A 20,446-nucleotide genomic window follows, 5' to 3' on the forward strand; every position below is an offset into this window, starting at 1 on the left:
TTTCAGTGCATTTTGAAAGCTTGTCAGCTGGGTGAATGACATCTCTACCTGTATGTGACAGTGACAGTGTTCACTGACTGAGCACTGTCCTGTAGGTCAGAAGTTCCCCATTTACCCACCGACTTGGAGAGGTGGTAAGGGGATGTATATCATTGGATATACTTTGCTGATTGATCTGGGCTGATTCATTCATTATCTCTAAAGTTTTAAAAGACACCCAACTTTTATCTCCCATTAAAATTTTTATGTTCTACATAACTTTTTCATTACCGAAGGGTAAAGCTTTACTTCAAGAGTAATTAGAGCAAGATGGTATTTGATGATTGACTAAAAATAAGCGAATGTGTTTTTAAAAATGACCTTACAGTTAAATTCATATCTCTCTAGATGGACTAAGAAGAATCTTGTGTCAAGTTGGTTTACAAGAAGGCCTACATGGTGATAGCACCTCTCTCGTTGACAGATTAATGCTGTGTGATTCCTTATTATGGAAAGGTAGTATTTTACAAATATTCTTTTATCTCGTTTTAGATTACTGATTATTACTTAAGTTGTGGAATTATGCTATTGTTAAAAAGTACAATAAAATATGTTGAATTGTAAGGAAGTCTAAATGTGTGCAGGGGGTAAAGTCACGTACACATGTGCAATAATAGTGGTTGGAAAGGATCTTTCACGATCCTTTCCAACGACTATTATTGCACGATGCATGAACAAGTGCTGTACAAACAGCACCATTCTGCTCTATGCAGAGGGGAGGGGGAGAGTGACAGAACGGCACCCCGCTGCATGCTCTCCCCTTCACTTGTATCACAATCGTTCATTTTCCGTGGATTTGCCAGGACGGTCGTTCGGACAATGAACGACGCGCGCTGTACACACCTCAGATTCTCGTCCGATTTCGGTCCAGAACCATTGGAAGTGTGTACGTACCTTAACAGGCAGGATAAGAATTGTGTCCTATAAAACCTAATCGGAGCCCTGATCTCAACACAAATAAACCAATTGATTGCAAACTAGGTCTTCTCATTTAGCATTCTGACCTTGCAAATGGCCTCAAACACACTAGTTTTGTGCAAAGCCTTCCCAGAAGAGTGTAGTGTGCCATAGCTGCAAAGGAGGGCATTTGTCAATGGTGTAGAATGAAATATCCAACTATGTATAGGTATGGTTGTCAGGGTTTCTCAAACATTTGGCCATATAGTATATCTGCCTATATAATGCAGACATTACACTACAAGCAAGGTTTTGTTTCCTATAAACCCAGCCCACTCTCAATGACCGAATACTGAATTTAATTTAAAAAGGATATACTTTTTTTCACCCCCAAAGTTATTTTGTTTGTACTATAAAAATGGGAAGATGCCAAAGTAAACGATCTAGTGTTTTTTGTGTTATGTTTCCACTCCTTACAGAGTATCTTTAAAAATATGGAGGCTACAAAATATAATGTTTTTTTATTTATATTAATATATATATATATATATACTAATTCTAGAATGTATATATGTGTATATCTTTTTACTTTTTTTTTTTTTTTTAGGCGCTAGAAACTGCTACCATCAGCTCTTCATGAGCAGTTTGCTGATGGATTTAAAGTACAAGAAACTTTTTGCCATTCAATTTGCAAAAGTAAGTTGTTGTTTTTTTTTTTTTTTTAATATCCCTTATATAATTTAGTGCAGTGTTTATCATTTAAACAACAGTCAACCATTCCTAATAATAGGCTGGTAGGGGCTGCAACTATTTTAGTATTAGGAAGGAGACTGACGTGTGGGAATTTTTGGCATGTGACAGTGTAACACAATCCGATTCAGGTTCCACATTATTCCAGTTATTATTCATAGTCGGTGAAGGGTACCTCGAACTCTAAATTATCTGGGAAGATCTGATCTATAAAGAGATTACATTAGATGGGAACTCTGGAAGTCTTTTGTAATATTTGAAGGTCAACCCTAAGAACCTTGACAGGATTGCTAACACAACACCTAACTGTTTTAATGGAGTTGTGCCCTTGTAAGCCCAACCAGCGATATGTCCCAACCTTGCAGGTGAAGTAAAATCTACAGCATTCTAAGTCAGTGATGCAGGCGGTCCATTGAGGTAAATGGAAGTCATTCCTAAGAGAATTCTACCAGGGAGGTTGCCAGTAGCATAATTACCCTTTTAACTGCAGTTTGGCAAACTCATTTTATTATTTCTGTTATGCTCTTGTTAATTATATGGTTAAATATATTTTGTCAATCATCCAGGCTACATGGTAAATCTTACTAATGAGACACATATAGTAAAAAAAAGCCATGCCATGATCATACCAGTCTCCATGGATTTACATACACTTTAATGACATGTGAAAAATGAAAAAGTCACTGTGCCAACACCAATTTTTTTTTTTTATTTATTTTTTTTTTTAATATGTTTGCTTTGGGGTTTCTATCTTATATTGGCAGCATGATGGTTCAGAGGTTAGCATGCTAGCCTTTGCAGCACCAGGTTCGAATCTCTGCCAGTACAGTATCCGCTAGGAGTTTGCATGTTCTCCACGTGTTTCCTCCTGCATTTCAAAAACATGCAGTTAGGTTAATTGGCTTCTCCCAAAATTTGACCTTAGACTGTGTTAATGACATATGACTAAGGTGGGAACATTGGATTGTGAGCCCCTTTGAGGGACAGCTAGTGACATGACTATGGACTTTGTAAAGCGCTGAAAATATGTTGGCGCTGTATAAATACTGTGTAATAATAATAATAAAAGTGCTTCCATAATTTTTATTTAAATACATGGGGACAGCCATGTCTGCTCCTTACATACACTGTTGCACTGATTTTTAGATCTGCATAGTGATGGTGTTTTATGTTTTTTTTTTTCTCTTCACTGTAGATCAGTCAGTCATTCTGGGAACAGGCTTTGTATTTATAATTTTATTTTACTAGTTGTGTAGCAGGGATGATGCCTGAGGGCCTTTTCTATAGGTAGTAGCTGAAGGGAGATTCAACAAACCTTGAGAATGAAAATATTGTACTGCAGTTAAAGTGCTTGGGGGTATAAGTGCAGCCACCTAGAGCTGTTTACACATACCTGCTGCAGGTTTCATTACCCCCCTCTACACCCAAAGACTGGGCTGTTTTCCCGCTAACCACTGTTCTCCACCCATTCTTAACTGGCTTATCACTGTGATGGATTACCTCTCTGACAACAGGTGGGAAGTGTCACTTTCAGCCCCTCTAATTGCCTGCATGTTATACCTGCTAACAACTTTATATTTAAGGAGTTACTTTAACTGCAGATATATATCTTCAAAATTGACATTCATGTAAAATTCCAAAAGTGCACTGTAGTTTCCCTTAAATACTTTAAAGATATTAAGCCTAGCTGACAAGGCCGGTGTGGATTGGAGGTGAATTTCCCCCTTGTTGTTTAGAATTACCAGCAGTTGCAGAAAGATTTTATGGAGGATGATCACGATAGAGCCGTGTCGGTGGCTGCTCTGTCTGTCCAACTCTTCACTGTTCCTACCCTGGTGAGTAAATGCGATTTTGTATTGAACTGATAGATGCCACTCCTTGTTTTTCTTACCTTCCTCTCACTAGAACTATGAGCGATTGCAGAGTGATTATGTCAAAGATGACCACGACAGGGAGTTCTCAATCACTGATCTATCCGTGCAGATATTCACAGTCCCTTCACTTGTAAGTATCTTAGTAAATGTGCACACGTGCAGCTTCCTTCATTTCGTAAGTATTATTAAGACCCACTGACTCACCCGGTAAGCACAAACAGGTCAGATATTATAGGCTGCTTGAGTGTGAGAGAGTGTATTTCACTGTTTCACAATTTCATCCTACTTTTATCACCTACTATTATCGCACCATTTGCTTGTGCAAAATACATGCACCTAAATGTTCATTTTTTAAAATGTGACAATTTTTTATCACGTTAGCTATGTCTCATTGTATACAAATGTCTTTAGCAAATATATTTATATAAATCTGTTGCAAAATTATCTGGAAAGCCTGCCACTAAATTGATTTTCTGTTCCAGCCTGACAACGTTTAAGCCTTAAACTTACAGTGAGCTGCGGCATTGTCAGCCCTCTATGCATGCTCCTTTAATTGATTTTTAGTCTATTAGACCTGATAACTGGAGGAGCATCGTCCAACAGTATTTCCTGTTAGGAAATGTAGCAACAGATTCACCAAAAATATTTGGTTAAAAAAAACAAAACTTTTATATAGTAAGACCTTATGCCAAACACACAGTTAGATTTTGGGTTTACTTTAATACTCCCTGTGGCTTATAGCACTAACCCCCCAGCCTTGAAATAACAAGGTGACATTTAAAATGTGAGTGCTGAAAATGCTGCCTTTTTTTGAGAACACTTCGAACTTGTGTTTCTTTGTTACTGATTCCCAACCTGCAACAAAACTACAGCAAGTAGAGTTGGAAATCCCAACCTAAATTCTTGTTCTGTCAAAGACTTAGTAAATGGTAAAGAAGAGCAAATTTTTCATCCCAACTGGTTTACTTGGATAAAAAGTGACAGCGAATGAGAGCCAAGTAATTTTAGTTTTCTAAAGGTTTACGGCACTACATTCCTAAATGATGCTAGGGTCTCTTAATATGTCAAGGGTAGTTAGTCTGTACATAATGGTAGTGCTACCCCTGAACCTTTATTCAGCTCGGTTTAAAGAGAATGGCAGTAACAGTTTCCCTTTAATAACACTACAGATCTTGCAGTTTCCTTTAAATCCTGAGCCCCTTCATGATATAGAAGTCTGTTCACCTACCATGAATGCCTGCTTAGTAGATAAGTTAGGATAGTTATCATGCATGCATCAAACTGAAATTATTTCGCCCCTTGCTGATGAAATGTATAAATGCTTGTTCAGATTTTAAGTGTTAACTTTTTATTCTTTGTCCTGGACTTCCATTATTCGTGCCATAACAATGTCTTTTTTGTTACTGCTAGCATTTACTAAAAATAAAGCATTTTGATCTTGCCTAGGCCCGGATGTTGATCACTGAAGAGAACCTAATGACCATCATAATAAAGACATTTATGGATCATTTGACACATCGGGATGTCCAGGGCAGGTTTCATTTTGAACGATACACAGCAGTGCAAGCTTTCAAATTTAGAAGGGTTCAAAGTCTAATATTGGATCTAAAGTAAGTATAAAAGAAACCCAAAAATACCCACATCTATTAGCTTACAATATGCTTTGGCCAAGTTGTAGACTCTCTCACGTAACTTATTGTGCTTATGTAGAAAAATACAAGCAAATGTTGTCTATGTCAGCCAGTCTGGTGGATAATTTGCTTTATAATCTGCTACAGAAACCTTCTATTTGGACTCTGGTTGCACTGAGCAAAACATCTGTAAATAGACTCAGCTGTTGCTTGCCTAAACCTATTTGAAATATTGGCCTCGTATTTGGATAAGGCACTTCTTGTGCCATTTTTGCTCCTGTAAATATTCCCACTTTGGTGCCCATGTAGTAAAGCTTTATTTGATCACATGGGGCCATGGGAAGGTAATATATAGTTTCAGGAAGTCATATTAGCAGTGGGGACTTTATACTACAATAAAGTTTGTTTGTTTTTCCCATTGCAGGTATCTGCTTATTAGCAAACCATCAGAGTGGACCTATACTCTACGCTTAAAATTTATTGAAGGATTCTATGCCTTTTTAGAACTTTTAACGTGTATGCAGGTAAGTCATGTTGGGTCTTTAAATTTTTTAGTAAGACTTTTCCTATATATTGCTTCTTCACCACTTATTTTCTATGTGTGCAGGGTATGGACCCAATAACCCGCCAGGTTGGCCAGCATATTGAGATGGAGCCAGAGTGGGAAGCGGCTTTCACCTTGCAGATGAAGCTAACGCATATTATTTCCATGATGCAAGATTGGTGTTCTACTGATGTAAGCATCATCTTCTACTTATTTGTTCTAGTGACATCTCTAAAATTTTGGATTTCCAATTACTTCCTTTCACAGTGTCAATGATCATGTTACATATAAAGAATGAATCATGAAACTCATTCAAAACAAAACTACAAATTAAAAATGGAGAAATGTTTTTTTGTTTTTTTTTCAAATGGCTATTTATCTCGTAATAAATATTGACACGTACAGATTACAAGAAGCCAATACAATTTAGGTTCATTTAACATTTACATAGAAGGTAAGTAATTACAAATAGTCCAGCCCCATCAAAACATTTTGAGGTGCCTGACCATTACCTATACATTAAATTCCCTATACTATCAGCATCTGAAAAAGCATCTGACACATTTCATCTGTATGCTTCTTTAGGAGTTGAGGACCTTTAGCTGATATTGAGGTGGATAATTAGATTACAATTCATTCCAAAATGACCTGGACTTGCACAGTTACATGGTAGGCATGTAGCTCTCAACATGGTGGCTCCTTTTCTGATGTTGATAGTATCGAGAATTTAAAGTCTAGGTAATGGTTAGACACCCCAAACGCTTTGGTGGGGTTGGACCATTTGTAATTGTTTGTTTTATTTGCATTTCTGTTTATTTTTGTGTTACAAAATATTTAATATGCCACTTTTAATTGTCCAAGGCCCTGCACTGTTATGTTAACATGTAAGTCTGTGTGGTTGCTAGTCATGTCTGTGAAAAAATAAGTCTGTAAATATAGTAATAATTTCAAAGTGACCAATATACATAATAAAGTAGTAATGTTGGGTCTGTGTGATCTCCAGGAGCAGGTTCTGATTGCAGCCTACAAGAAGTGCCTGGACGTGCTGACGCATTGTCATGGTGGGTTCTTAGATGGGGAACAACCTATAACTCTCAGCCTAGCCGGCCATTCAGTGGATACCATACGGTACTGTGTGTCTCAGGACAAAGTCAGCATCCACCTCCCAGTCTCACGACTTCTAGCAGGTATGTTTTTTTTGTAACGTTAGCTATTTACATGGACAAAATGACTGGTCTCTGCTCTGTTTTTTGTAGTCCCACATTTTAATCACTGACAAATGTTTATTCTGCTGTTTGCAGCATATTGAAACCGTTCATTTTTTCTGTGGGGAAATATTCAGCAGAAACATATATTTTTAAACTGAGAATGGCAACACAGACTCTGTATGAAGTCAGGGAAATAGACATGTCCTAGAAATTTACCATGACTGGTATACTATATATATATCTATCCCTCACTAACAGTAATTTATCCTCAAATTCTTTTCTGCTTTTTGCTCTCCCCTTTTCCCTCATGTGCTCTGGGTTACTAAGAACAATCTGTCAGGAATACTTACTGCACAGTGTCTGTAGCTACATAGGTTAGTGAAGGATTTTACATATTTTTGCCTACTTGGTAAGAATTCATAAATATTTGAATGTCCACAACCTGGCTTAAGATGTGAGTCTTATCTAATAGATTTAATAAATGGATCTCTGTCATATTTCTGATTTATCACTTTCTTTTTTTTTTGCTCTCAGGGCTGCATGCATTGCTCAGTAAAAGTGAAGTACCTTACAAGTGTCCTGAGCATCTACCACTTGTAAGTGTTCAACGTTTCATCCGCTCTCTTCTGTAATTGGACGTCTGTCTGTCCTTGTTATGCATAAATCAGACATTTAAGGCATTTTTATTGAAAGCTGAAATCCGTAATCTGCACTGAACTGCAGAACTTTACAGTCACTGGTCAAGTGTAGAAAGTTAAACGATATTAAAAGCCCAACTAACCACAAATTTGAACAAGACAAATTCTAATATAAATCAGATGGATCAATATAAATAAGTATCCTTGAAACTGAACTTACTTGAAAATCAAGGTTTCTAAGTGGTGTTCACAATACCTGTTTTATGGGCCAAATGTGCTGTCGTAAAACATATTACCTGTCATTTCTGAGTTTAAAGCGGCCCTAAAAAAAACAGAATTTTTACTTTCCGAAAGGGTAGACAACCCTTTTATTTAAAGTAAAAATTGTAATTGCAACACCTTCACTTTCTGTGTTAATCGCGGCTAGATACCTACATCACGCATCCAGGAGGCTCTTGGCTTCCCCAAGATCAGGGCATGGTAGAAAAAAATTGCTGCTCTCATGCATGCACAGTGAGATTGGCAATCTTTTTCCCCATCTACATCACACAATCTCGCGCCTGCACAGTGTGAGATCGGGTGACGTAGAAAGATGAGAGAAGATGTAGGTGCCGAACGACGCAGAACCCAAACAAGGAAACCTCCCTACAGATCTGCGCGATTAAAGGTGTGTGTGTTTTTTTTTTTTTTTTTTTGTGTTTGTTTTACGCTTAGTTTTGCTTTAACAGATAAGTTGCGTGGACTATGTTGCCACCCAAAGTAGAAAGAACAATAGATGCCAGACTTCTTTTCCTAGCATCCTTGCTTTACAGGAGAAGCCAGGACTCTTAAGCTGTCCACTTGGTAATATCCCTCGTCAAAGGATTCTTCACTTACTTAGTTACTGAGATGATAAAAGATAATTTCATTGGTCCTGTAGCTGCACTGCTTCACAGTTGATTTTGGAATTTCAAGAATTCAGTTCAAAAGAAAGTACATACAATTTACACTAATGCAATAGTTGTTAGTTAGTTAATTTAAATTGTTTAGTTAATTTGTCCTAAAAAATTTTGGATTTTTTTTTACCTCCCCCAATAAAATTTGGTCTATCTTGTCAGTATTTACAGGTTGGATAACTGGGTAATATAGGAGCACCAAACTGAGAAATTGAAAAGTACAATCAAATGTGTAAATATACGAGAAAATCAATAGGTTGTCAATATCAATGTATCATTAATTAACACGTCTTTTGTATGTTTTTAACACCTCATTTTCATTAAAGGTGTTTTGTGTGTTTGTAAATGTCATGTTTGATTTTATTTATTTTTTTTATTCAGAGTGAACTGAGTCCACCAATGCTGATTGAGCACCCACTACGCTGTTTAGTCCTTTGTGCTCAAGTGCATGCTGGGATGTGGAGAAGAAATGGATTCTCTTTAGTAAACCAGGTGAATTATACGTTTCTACTTTAATGGGGACGGGGTTGCTAATCTTGAGCTAGTGAGACATATAATAAATGATCACTTATAACCCAATTTGTTCTGTATCATTTCTGACCTGTTATTTTTTTCACAGATTTACTACTATCATAATGTGAAATGCAGAAGAGAGATGTATGACAAAGATATTGTGATGTTACAAGTAAGCCTTTTTTTTTTTAAATAGGTCTAGTTATACTTATTTTATGGTTAGTTTTATCTGTTACCTAAAATGAAAATAATTAAAAAAAAAAATAAAATTAAATGAACATGGGTAAAATAAAATGTCCCTTTTAACTTTTAATATATGTTTTCATTTTAGGCTGGAGCTTCCATGATGGACCCCAATCATTTTCTGATGATTGTGCTCAGCCGATTTGAAATTTACCACATATTCAGCACTCCTGACTATGGAAAAGGGTTCAGAAAAGACAGTGCAAACAAGGTATGGCTTTATCCTTCACAATACAATTTGTGACTTAGAAGTGATCACACAGAGCTTGATCCCTGGGTATGACTTTGTTGTCTGCTGCGACAAGTGGGAGAAAAGTGTTACATTCAAATAAGAGGGATAAGTTTACCAGATATGCTAGTAACTGCACACAGATTTTCTGCTTGTTGGAGATTGTGCATTGGGCACCAGTGCTTCTTAAAATAATAGTTTCACTACTATCTGGACTTTGCCAAGATCCGGAATGGAATGGGATAGGTAAATTACCATTTGCAAAGAGACACCTGCCTATCGTATTGTATCGTATCTACTCTTGCTCCTCATTTACATCCTATTTCTTTTGAAATCTGTTTAAAATGTTGCATTTGCCTGTCTGCTTCCCCATTCACGGCAGACCTCCCAATTACCCAGCAAATTCTCCTTTATCCCCTCCCTTCCCAGCTATAATAAAGCAAGCCTTTTGGTATGTTACAGCATCTGTCCTCTTTCGAGTGACAGGGTTGATACTTGAGCAGTCATTTGCCAAGTCCAAACCCTGTACCATCCACTAACAAGCTTTGACACCAGAGCTTGCCAGAGGTTTGACTCCTGCAGAAGGATAGGATGAGTGAGGGAGGGTTGGATAGGTGAGAATATCTTGCTTAGCTGGTGGTTTGTGTGCACTCAGGAGTCACTGGTATTTTGCCCTGAATGGATGTAGAGCACTCTTTCTTTATGCATAGTTATGGTTTCCTTTTTTTTTTTTTTTTTTTTTGATTTCCTGACAGACTTTGTAATTTGTTTTCAGGACTTGGTGCAGCAGAATAACACCCTGATTGAAGAAATGTTGCATCTCATCATTATGATTGTTGGTAAGTGTGCTGGATGTTCTTGGCTTTGGTATTGCCAGAAAGCTCACCAAACTAATCTAAACAGACTAATGGTCTTGGCTACAAAATCACCTGTCACAAAATTTTTTTTTGCACTTTTTCTTCCTCTATAGTATCCCTGTTGTAGATGTTTCCTTATTTCCTGTCAGGTAAAACTGTTCTTGGGACAGAAAGTGAGGGGAAAACTCTTTAACAGAACCCTGGAGAGCAGTGAGGACCTTGAAGTGCACTTTAAGCTCTCAACATTGAACGCATCTTGGTACCTTGTTCTAGGGGCTTCCTGTCCTTGAAATGGTTGGAAAAACAAATCCTGTACTCCTTGGTGCTCTAAGTATAGACTCCAGTGTGACCCAAATGGTAGCCAGTACTGAAGCAGTGACTGCAATTTAGAGTAAACCAAAACTATATAATGCATAAACTGATCCGTAGGGAGTTTTTTTTTTTTTTTTTATAGAAAATAGTTTTATAGTCCTTTTCTAGAAATGTTCCCATCCATTGTTTTTCAGCATTTACGGTTTGTGTAAATTACACACCGCATTTACTCCTCTAATTCTGTTTTGCCATTTGAACACAAACATTGGTGTTTGAATTGCTTTTTTTAGACACTTCAGATCATTGATTTCTGTTCATCAAAATGGATAAAAATATATTTTGTAATAACCACCTGTTTGTATTGTGTTCTAGGTGTACGATTTTGCCCTGGAGTAGGGCAGGTATCTGCTACTGAAGAGATAAAGCAGGAAATCATTCATATGCTCAGCATTAGACCTATGGCCCACAGTGAACTGGTCAAAGCCTTGCCGGAGGATGTAAGTGTTCCACGGTTTAAATGTCAGTTGTCCTGTCCACCACCAATGTTAACACATTTGCACATTTTGGGGGGCCCAAATAACTACATTTTTACTTTAAATGTTCAGTGCTTCTCATTGCAGTGCACATTCTGTAGCTGTGGCCCAACCATTTCTGAGTTAAATGACACCCAGTGGCATTTCCTGTGAGCCCAGGGCATCATAGACATGTCACCCCTAAAGGTGATTATCATGTTGCACTAAGTTTAAAGGTTAATGCTGCAGGGAACAATGCTTGCATTATTAGGTGAACCTATTAAAGACTAGTACCATTTGGAGACCATGGATGGTTTATGCACTTCCATAAAGGCTTGAAGGAAATTGGTCTTCGCCACAGCAAAAAACCTTCTTTTGTTAGGACTTTGTTGTGCCAAGAACATGAAAGGTGAACATAGAGGTGACTATGACAGTGCTATGGTAGGGTAAAACACATAATGGAAGGAGCCTGCACTTTACAGGGTGTCCTGTAATGTTTAAACAATGATAGAAGCTTGCTGTGGTTTGTCCCGCTTTCTCAACATCATTATGGGGTACCAATTTCTGTAGCTTTTAGAACTTCCTACTACTGGAGGTAAAGAAAAAAGGACACATGACTGAGCAAAAGATCTTGTCAGAAAATATATATACACTCCTTTAAAAATTATAAAATTGAGTTGAAGTCATTGATTGTTATGGGGTACTTTATTGTAGCAGCAATAATTGCTGGAATTTCCACTGATACTCGGTTAACAGTACAGTAAGAACTAAAAATATTTGCTTGCTATCAATACACTAGTGTCTTGTAAGGAAGTTCTCTACAAACTGTATGTGTTCACCTGAAGGTGTTTCTATCTTCTTCTTCTAATCTTCTTTATACCTCCCATTTTCTCTTCAAGTAAGCCCAATACACAATGTTCATTTACTTACTGTTGAAATATACTACATTTGCACTACAAAGGATGCAGGTACTACGGGCAAGTCAACAGACACTGTTTGGCGTAATTTTAAGATGCACATGTTTGAATTAATGATTTTGTCCCTTTGTATTGACAGGAGAACAAAGAGACAGGAATGGAGCAAGTGATTGAAACCATAGCATCTTTTAAGTATGTTGAATGGCATTAGACTTTTATTCCAGATTTCTGTATACCATGTATTTATGTCTTTGTTGTTTTTTTCTTTTTAGAAAGCCAGGCTTAACAGGAAGAGGCCTGTACGAGCTAAAACCTGAGTGTACCAAAGAGTTTAACCTGTTCTATTACCATTACTCCAGAGCTGAGCAGTCTAAGGTAAATGCAGGGTTTGATATGATTCTTCCCAGTGTAAAAAAGCCTGTACTATCAATATGGATTTAACCCCAGTCATTAAAATGTCATATAGGCTTTGCAATGCTGATACCATAAGTCATAAGTGATGATGTGTCAGAAGTCATTTTCCATCCTAACAATAGTTAAGTAGTGAGAATTATACTACCAGATTAATTGAAAAAATAATTTTGCAGTTTATTTATACCCTTTACCCCATAGCCTATGTTGAGGCATTATTTAAAACAAAAAAAGTATATATTAGTATGTTCAATTCCTGCTATGATATCCTGTAACCCTTTAACACTCTACTAATGAAAAAATACCTCTTGATGTGCTAGAAATATGATATAATTCTAAAATTGTCTTTTTGGCAGTAAATTTTGAACTCCTTAACATATTTGCTGCAATTTAGCAGTTAATACTACTGGTTTAGAAAGTGGTAATATAGCACCCATTGTAGTACAGATGTAATGCCACTCCCTATAGCTGGTGTCATTTGCCTCCCTATACAACAGACTTGTCTGAGTAGGCTATAAACTCATCAGATCCACTCTGTTGAGCTGACAAATTATCCAACATAGATAGAACAGTGTAGAGGTGATTGTGTCTGTGGTGCATTCACTGACCTAAAATCCTAATACCTGATGTAGGGAAAAAAGTGCACACACAAAAATGTACACACCGCATATTACTTTGAATCCTATTTCCCAAAAGTAAGATATGGCCTGTAAACCTGCACTTCTCTGTTGTGCAAGGCTCCTGATAGCACAAGGACACTGACTTGGTCCACCTAGCCAAACCAGATGATCTCTGAGGGCTTTGCCGGAGTTAGGTTTATGGAAGTATTACGCTGGGGGCTTCCTCCAAGGTAGACCCCATCAGGTTTGGGTGACCCCATCTGGCCACATGCTCTCGCTTACACCCAAATTTCAGACAAGCCATACTTAATTCAAAGTTCATTTTCCCACACATAGAGAATTGTTCTGGCTCCCTTGAAATGCAACTCCAGGAGCAAGAACACCTTTTTCATCTTGACCACTGTCAAGGCAAGGGCAACACCATCTCTGAGCAGGCACCAAAAATATCTGGTACACATCTTTTACTCTAGAAAACTGGAAACTGATAAGAACAGACGCTTGATCTTGGACAAATTATAGGGTAGGCGCATACCTTTCTTTTCAATACCGAAAGTGTTACTTGTGTGACAAGGCCCATACACTGACAGTCAAAGGATTGAAAAATCTTGGTAAACCAGGTGAAGCCAAACATCAGATTTGAGTAGCCTGTATTTCTGCACCTGTTTTTTCTTTAAAGTGATTTTATTGATGGCAACTACACTCAAACATCCTTTCATCAGATATTTTGTATGATTTCCACAACTGTATAACAGCTTAGCTTATTCTTTGCAAATGCAAAAAATCACTCAAATTCACTCTAAAAACTTTTTTTTTTCTCTAGGCTGAAGAGGCCCAGCGTAAACGTAGGAGACTGAATGAAGAAGATCCAGGTACAGGGTATTCTTCTGTTCTTACTGCAGGGCCTTCTAGGACGATCTAAGTAGGCAAGGAGACAAAAATGAAGCCTCATGTATTTAATATATATAAATATATATAATATAAATCTGCCAAGTAGCATTGTGAGAAGCATTTATGATCTGAAGCAATAACCACATATAAAGTAGCAATTACATGTATATAATGCAATTGATTGTTTGTTTTTGTAATCAAGGTATTTTTGTGTCTTTTACCATAACGAGTCTGCTAATGTAGTAAACATTTCCACCTGAAAAAATAATTTGATTTTGCATTTGGAAAACTCTTTGCATGTTTAGTTTGAACTTTATTCTTCTTGCCATCAAAGCTTCTTTAGCCACTTTGATGTAAACGGACATCTGTAGTAAAGTTGCAACGACTCTAAAAATCGAAGAAATAAACCTTTTTTTTTTCTGTTGCAGTGTTACCACCTCCTGTACCACCTCCGTTTTGTCCACTCTTTGCCAGCCTTATTAACATTCTCCAATCCGATGTTATGCTCTTTATAATGAGAACTATTCTTCAGTGGGCTGTAGAACCCAATGAATATTCCTGGTCAGAGGCCATGCTGCAAAGGGTATGCAGATCTACTTTTATATGTCCTGTGGTAATATTTTACTATACTTGGTTTTAACTGGGTCTATGGTTTAAACAAACAGTTTGGGAGGTAAAAAAACGCCTCAAATGTATAGCCTTAAATGGGACATGTAACACCAGAAATGTTTTGCTTCCAGACCCTTATTTATTCATTACACCCTATGCAGCTTTATATTTAGATCTCCCTACTATAGAAAAAATGCTTAATTTAAAAAAGTATGCTCGCTTACTATCCAGTAGTTGTAACTTAGTGTCGACCTATTCTACTTGTATGCAACTGACAGTCATTTTTCTCATTCTGTCCTTTTGAAGGTTTTGCATCTGATTGGAATGGCTTTACAGGAAGAGCACCAGCATTTACAGAATCTCAGTGAGGACAACATTGTGACCTTCACCTTCTCACAGAAAATCTCAAGTAAGCCATTGGAAATTAAAGGTTTATTACAGTTTTTAATGTACTCTAATTCATTTATTATTTTGTTTAGTTGTATGTAAACTTATGGTCAAGAACTGTTGTAAATAATACATGATGGAGATCATCCATTACAGTAGCACGTTACATGCGGCTTATGAAACTTCTGTATCTTCTATGTACATGTAGGAAAGTTCAGATTTTCCCTATTCTGTAGATATCGCATTCTACCTTCTTCAAGGTTGTTGCTAAACCTGCAATACTTCATTTTCAGAATGGCAAAATTTCGGGATGGGGGTGAGAAAATGGTAACAGTGTGCTTTCCATTTACTATCTCACCAGTACACAGAACTCCAGCTGTAAAGCTTTAACCCAGACCTATTTCTACCCCCTACTACTCTGCATCCAACCAGTTATTTGGAAAATTTCCAACACCCTCCATACCCCATGAAAGTACATTTTGATTTCTTTATTTTGCTGTCTGGTAAAAAGAAGTTTGCCTTTCTCATTTGTATTGATAAAGTTGATGATTTCTCCTGTTATATAATATCTTAGTGGTTTATAAATATGGGAAACGGTACTACATTAAAATGACATGATTTTTAAGTTTTTGTCATTCTTTCAGAACCTGGTGAAGGCTCCGCCGCGTCCCCCAGCATACTGGCCTTATTGGAGACTGTGCAGAATTCTGCTCACCTAGAGGTCCACAAGGACATGATCCGCTGGATTCTGAAAGTAATGGATTAGTGACGCTGTAATATGTTATGTTTTACTGATCTTTAAAGCACAACTCCAGGGAAACTGCTAAATACAAAGTAATACCTCTTAAAGAATTTGTATTTATGTTCAGCAAGTTGGGAGGTTTCCACAACTCCCAGTAAATACAGAGAGGTTGGGAACTTTTTTTTTGAGAAGCAGCATACTAAGAAGGCCATTTTTCTCCTTATTCTTCTTTAACTACGTTTGCAGACAAATGACCTGACTGACTCCTAGGGCAATCTATTGTCCTAATCTCAAATTACAGGAGGCTGATGTCAAGTCAAAATCGGTTAAAAATTACAATCCGAAAAAAAACATAATATGAGTACAAAGTTGCTTTTTTATGTTATTGTCCTGAAGCTTATTTATGTTATTGTCCGGAAGGTACACTTCATATAAAATCCAACCAGAATTTTTTTAAGCTGGGTTGGAAGAAATTGTCGGTGGGTGGCCCTGTATTGTCCCAACTTAACAAAAACAGCTGGGTGGTGCGCACGGCTAACGGGCTGGGGAGAACACTGTAGAATTTGATGGCTTATGTCTGAGTGATATCTATGTTACAGATGTTCAACACTAATAAGAAGATCAGAGAAAGCTCATCTGCCACCCCTGTATTGGAAACAGAAGGAAGCATATTAGAGGAGGTAAGTTACTACAGTTGGATTTATAATATAGGTTTATAAGCAATATGTCAGATTACTTTGTTGTGTTCTAGAAACTTTTAATAAAAAAATAATCTATAGTCTTATCTGATAAGCCTTTTATCACAATTTAGAAAGTAAGTAACCAGTATGTTACTATTTAGTTTTTTTTTTTTTGCAAAGAACTCCAAAATAATGAAAATGAATAGGTCAGTTGCATATAATACCTAAACTATCACCATACTGTTCTTTTAAATGAACGAGTGTTCCAAATATTTTTATTATGTGTAAGTGTAGCTGATCCCACCAATTTTGTGTATGCTGCTCCCGAACTTCGGTTGTTTCTTCGAAATGGTATCTCTGAGCAGTGCATGTATTTTCACTTTCATGTGCTTGATTTAGATATATTTCCAACATCTTGAATACTGAACATGCATGCCGATGTCTAGTCCGTGGGTGGTGCTACACAGTCAGGAGTTTTATGGATTACGATTTCCTTTAGTGCTGTAGTGGCTTTGATATTGCAGGCACTAGGTGTTTTGGAAAATACCTTTACAGTTCTTATTAGGAACATGCAGTGGAGGGTGGCAGCACAGGTATATATTTGTGTACTGTGTTTGTCACATAAAATGCTGCTTCATCCCTTTCAGAGCACACGTGATAAAGACAAAGCAGAGCGGAAAAGAAAAGCAGAGATTGCTCGCCTGCGGAAGGAGAAGATTATGGCGCAGATGTCTGAAATGCAACGACATTTTATTGATGAGAACAGGGAGCTCTTCCAGCAATCATTAGATGAACTCAATGTTTCTGCATCAACATCCCATGATCACAGGTGACATCAGCCATCTAATTAAAAACTAACAGAGATGCTTCACAGTAGCAAGTGTAACTTCATTTACACCGCTATATAAACTTACCCTAAATTGATTTCAACTTTGTTATTAAAAGAAGATATCTGATCTGTTCCTGGTTTAAAAAGCACAAATTTAGCTTTGCAAATGAAAGGGGTAAGGGTTGTTTTTATTTCTGTCTGAGTCATTGTGGGGGAGGATCATCCCCTTTTTGTTCAGAACAATCAATGAGGAAAACCTTCAATGAGGGAACACTTGGTCTGGGAACAACTTTATGAAATAATTTTGTTTACTTTGAGGATATTTATTATTATTATTATTAATAAACAGGATTTATATAGCGCTAACATGTTACACAGCGCTGTACAATAAATAGGGATTGCAAATGACAGGGGTATTTACTTCAGGCTTTAAATAGAGGTACGGATGTGAAAAGGAGACAAAGCTTTGTATGCTGTTTTGGGGAAAAAAAGGCTTCATAATAGTTGCAAAAATTTGTTTGGCTAACCTTTTTATTATGTATTGAACATAATAGAACAAAAATATAAACAAAACCAGTAAATTTTCTCTCCAATGTTTTTTTTTTTCTTAGCGGTCCTGCGGTACTGGACACCAAGCTTGTTGCTCTGGGCCCTCATCAGACGCGCTTCACGGAACAAGCCCCGCTGGTGACCTGCATTCTTTGCCAGGAGGAACAGGCGTTCAGTGTGGATAACAAAGCCATGGTTCTCGCTGCCTTCATTCAAAGATCAACTGTCTTTTCCAAAAACAGAGCAAAGATTATTCTAGATCCAGGTATTGGAGCTTTATGGGAATATTGTAGTTAAAATGTCTCCCTAGTATCCATTTTAAATATATTTATACTCAGAATTACCTTGTTTAACCTCCCTGGTGGTACATTTCTCTCCGGTTTTATATGTCTAAAAGCGGTACATTGTTTTTCATGAAAATGTATTTTACAGTATAATATAATAGTGTGAGTATAATACAGTTTGAAACACAATCATGTAAAAATAAATAAAATAAATTATTAAAAAAAACATGTTTTAAAATAAATATTATACTCATACTAATATATTATACTGTAAAATAAATGTTCGTGAAAACAATGTACTGCTTTTACACATATAAATCCAATGTATTGCATTCAATACAGGTATTTTGTATTGAATGCAAAAGAAATGGATTTTGAATTTCCCGCCCCGCCAGCAACGTACACACACACCGACGTCACCGGGAACTCCCCCGTTGACTCATCGTGTGCAGAAGACGAATCGCGGCAATGGTTGACGCGGGACGCAGGCGGATCAGGTAAGGCTGTATTTACTATTACTTCCCATAGGTTTACCTACCCCGAGTGTGACCCGAGGGTTACCACTTTCAGCAACTTTTTTCTACCCCGAGTCACACTCGGGGTTACCGCTAGGGCAATTAAGGGTTTTGCTCCTCCTAGGGGAACCATTTAGAAAGGAAACTAGGACTTCTGTTTCTTCTAGTTTCTGCTGAACTTACAAAGAGTTTGACTACTATAGAGATACTATATGCCATAGCCCTACTTCTATTTAGGCTAGCTACACACGTCAGATGATTCTCGTCTCATAATAGATGATTCTCATCTGATATCGGACAAGCATATGGCATGTGTATAGCGCTCATTGATCTGTCCTGGGGATCTACGAACGATCCCCTCCTCTCTCCATAGAGCAGAACGGCGCTGTATGTACAGCGCTCATTCATGCATCATGCAGTCTTTTTGTCTTTGGAAAGGATCGTGAAAGATCCTTTCCAAAGGCAATTATTTCACAGCCTTGTGTGTACACACAGCCTTAGTCTTGCTGCTTCCTCTACGCTAACCATAGAGGTTTTTACCTCTGTTTGCTTTTACTTCAATGTAAGGTAGCTATCACTGGAGATTTACTGGTTGTTTACTTTTTTAGCTGGGCTATTGGTCTTTTACCTGCCTCCTGCTCATAACCACCCACAAACAAAAATCTGTGAAGCTAGCAGTGTAAACTCCACTCTGGTGCTAATAAACAGTTTAATAACAGAAGTTTAGGGAAAGTACTGAAGTACTACTTACATGCAGTAACATTTGTTTAATATAATGTCTATGCAGAAAACTACGACCCTCTGATAATGCATCCAGACTTGGCACGTGGAACTCACACAGGAAGCTGTGGACACATCATGCATGCACACTGCTGGCAGAGGTAAGTACTACATTGTAGTGGTAATTGTACTATGTTATCAGTAAATAGGATATAGAAAGTAGCCACACTGGTGCATAAAAATGTGATCGTCCAGGGTAACAACAACTGAATAGAATCAGCTACAAAGCTCCGGTTTAACATGGAGCACAGAAGTCAATAAAAATGCAGAATCCATCTAAGAGTTCTCATACAGGTGTTTTTACTTTGTCTAATGTAGGCTGTAGTTATTTGTGGCTTTCACAGCCTCAGTAACGCCCAACTTTAGGGACAATAAACTTTCCAGGGTTAAAAAAAAAAAAAAGTTAGGCATTAATTTTTTTTCTGCAGAGCAGCCTCCAATCACACAGGCTTACTTCCTAATTTGGCAAATCTGCTAGTTTACATGCTAGATTAAGTCAAGTTTCTGCTGTATTTCTGGGAAACCCCTTTTTTTCCAGGCTATTTACAAAACGCAGGTCTTTCCTTTCTTTAGTGAAACTGGAGACAGAAATACAACCTCGGGTTCTATGGGACCCACATTACTTACATATGAGTGCCGCAAAAATACAGCGCCACATTACTTTTACTTTTGTGGACGATTACGTTTACTTTTGTGGACGATCTTCAAGCATCTTGATTGGCTGTGCCGGTATGTTGTAGAATCATCCAGGCACACACAAGGGAACCTGGGTTTCCCTAGCATCGAAAGGTGTTACTGTTGTTTAATTTCAGAAACCCAGAGCAATCAGGCAGGTAAGCCATATTATGGCAGAAGGGACATTGCCTGTCCCTTTCTGCAATAATGACCTGTCTGAACATACAAACTTAAAAGTGGAACTTTAGATCCACTTTAACCGATTTAAACCGATTTAAACACATCCCACGAGTAACGACTGGGGTCCTTTAGGGAAATTACATGTGCTGTGGGGGATGTAGTAAATAGACACTTTTTAATGAAGCTACATTTGGCAAA

The 20,446-nt window shown here is 37.5% G+C and overlaps 1 protein-coding gene across 2 annotated transcripts in view; it reads left to right on the top strand.

Annotated features, from left to right (window-relative positions):
* The window catches only part of UBR2 (ubiquitin protein ligase E3 component n-recognin 2), a 48,875-nt gene that overhangs the window by 13,864 nt on the left and 14,565 nt on the right, over positions 1 to 20,446 (top strand). Inside the window, exons 9-31 of one of the 2 annotated variants that reach the window (XM_072409804.1) lie at positions 388 to 495; positions 1,544 to 1,632; positions 3,423 to 3,521; positions 5,007 to 5,170; positions 5,616 to 5,715; positions 5,799 to 5,927; positions 6,739 to 6,922; positions 7,478 to 7,539; positions 8,898 to 9,008; positions 9,136 to 9,201; positions 9,361 to 9,483; positions 10,277 to 10,340; positions 11,043 to 11,167; positions 12,239 to 12,291; positions 12,372 to 12,474; positions 13,951 to 13,999; positions 14,447 to 14,601; positions 14,934 to 15,036; positions 15,659 to 15,768; positions 16,356 to 16,436; positions 17,084 to 17,265; positions 17,877 to 18,079; positions 19,401 to 19,494. In XM_072409804.1, coding sequence (XP_072265905.1) covers positions 388 to 495; positions 1,544 to 1,632; positions 3,423 to 3,521; positions 5,007 to 5,170; positions 5,616 to 5,715; positions 5,799 to 5,927; positions 6,739 to 6,922; positions 7,478 to 7,539; positions 8,898 to 9,008; positions 9,136 to 9,201; positions 9,361 to 9,483; positions 10,277 to 10,340; positions 11,043 to 11,167; positions 12,239 to 12,291; positions 12,372 to 12,474; positions 13,951 to 13,999; positions 14,447 to 14,601; positions 14,934 to 15,036; positions 15,659 to 15,768; positions 16,356 to 16,436; positions 17,084 to 17,265; positions 17,877 to 18,079; positions 19,401 to 19,494 — 2,557 coding nt within the window. Of the gene's footprint in view, positions 1 to 387; positions 496 to 1,543; positions 1,633 to 3,422; positions 3,522 to 3,591; positions 3,691 to 5,006; positions 5,171 to 5,615; positions 5,716 to 5,798; positions 5,928 to 6,738; positions 6,923 to 7,477; positions 7,540 to 8,897; positions 9,009 to 9,135; positions 9,202 to 9,360; positions 9,484 to 10,276; positions 10,341 to 11,042; positions 11,168 to 12,238; positions 12,292 to 12,371; positions 12,475 to 13,950; positions 14,000 to 14,446; positions 14,602 to 14,933; positions 15,037 to 15,658; positions 15,769 to 16,355; positions 16,437 to 17,083; positions 17,266 to 17,876; positions 18,080 to 19,400; positions 19,495 to 20,446 lie in introns of both variants that reach the window. The other variant, XM_072409803.1, reaches the window with a different exon arrangement.

The sequence above is a fragment of the Pyxicephalus adspersus genome, chromosome 4 (genome assembly GCF_032062135.1).
Source record: "Pyxicephalus adspersus chromosome 4, UCB_Pads_2.0, whole genome shotgun sequence".
NCBI classification, from domain to species: domain Eukaryota; kingdom Metazoa; phylum Chordata; class Amphibia; order Anura; family Pyxicephalidae; genus Pyxicephalus; species Pyxicephalus adspersus.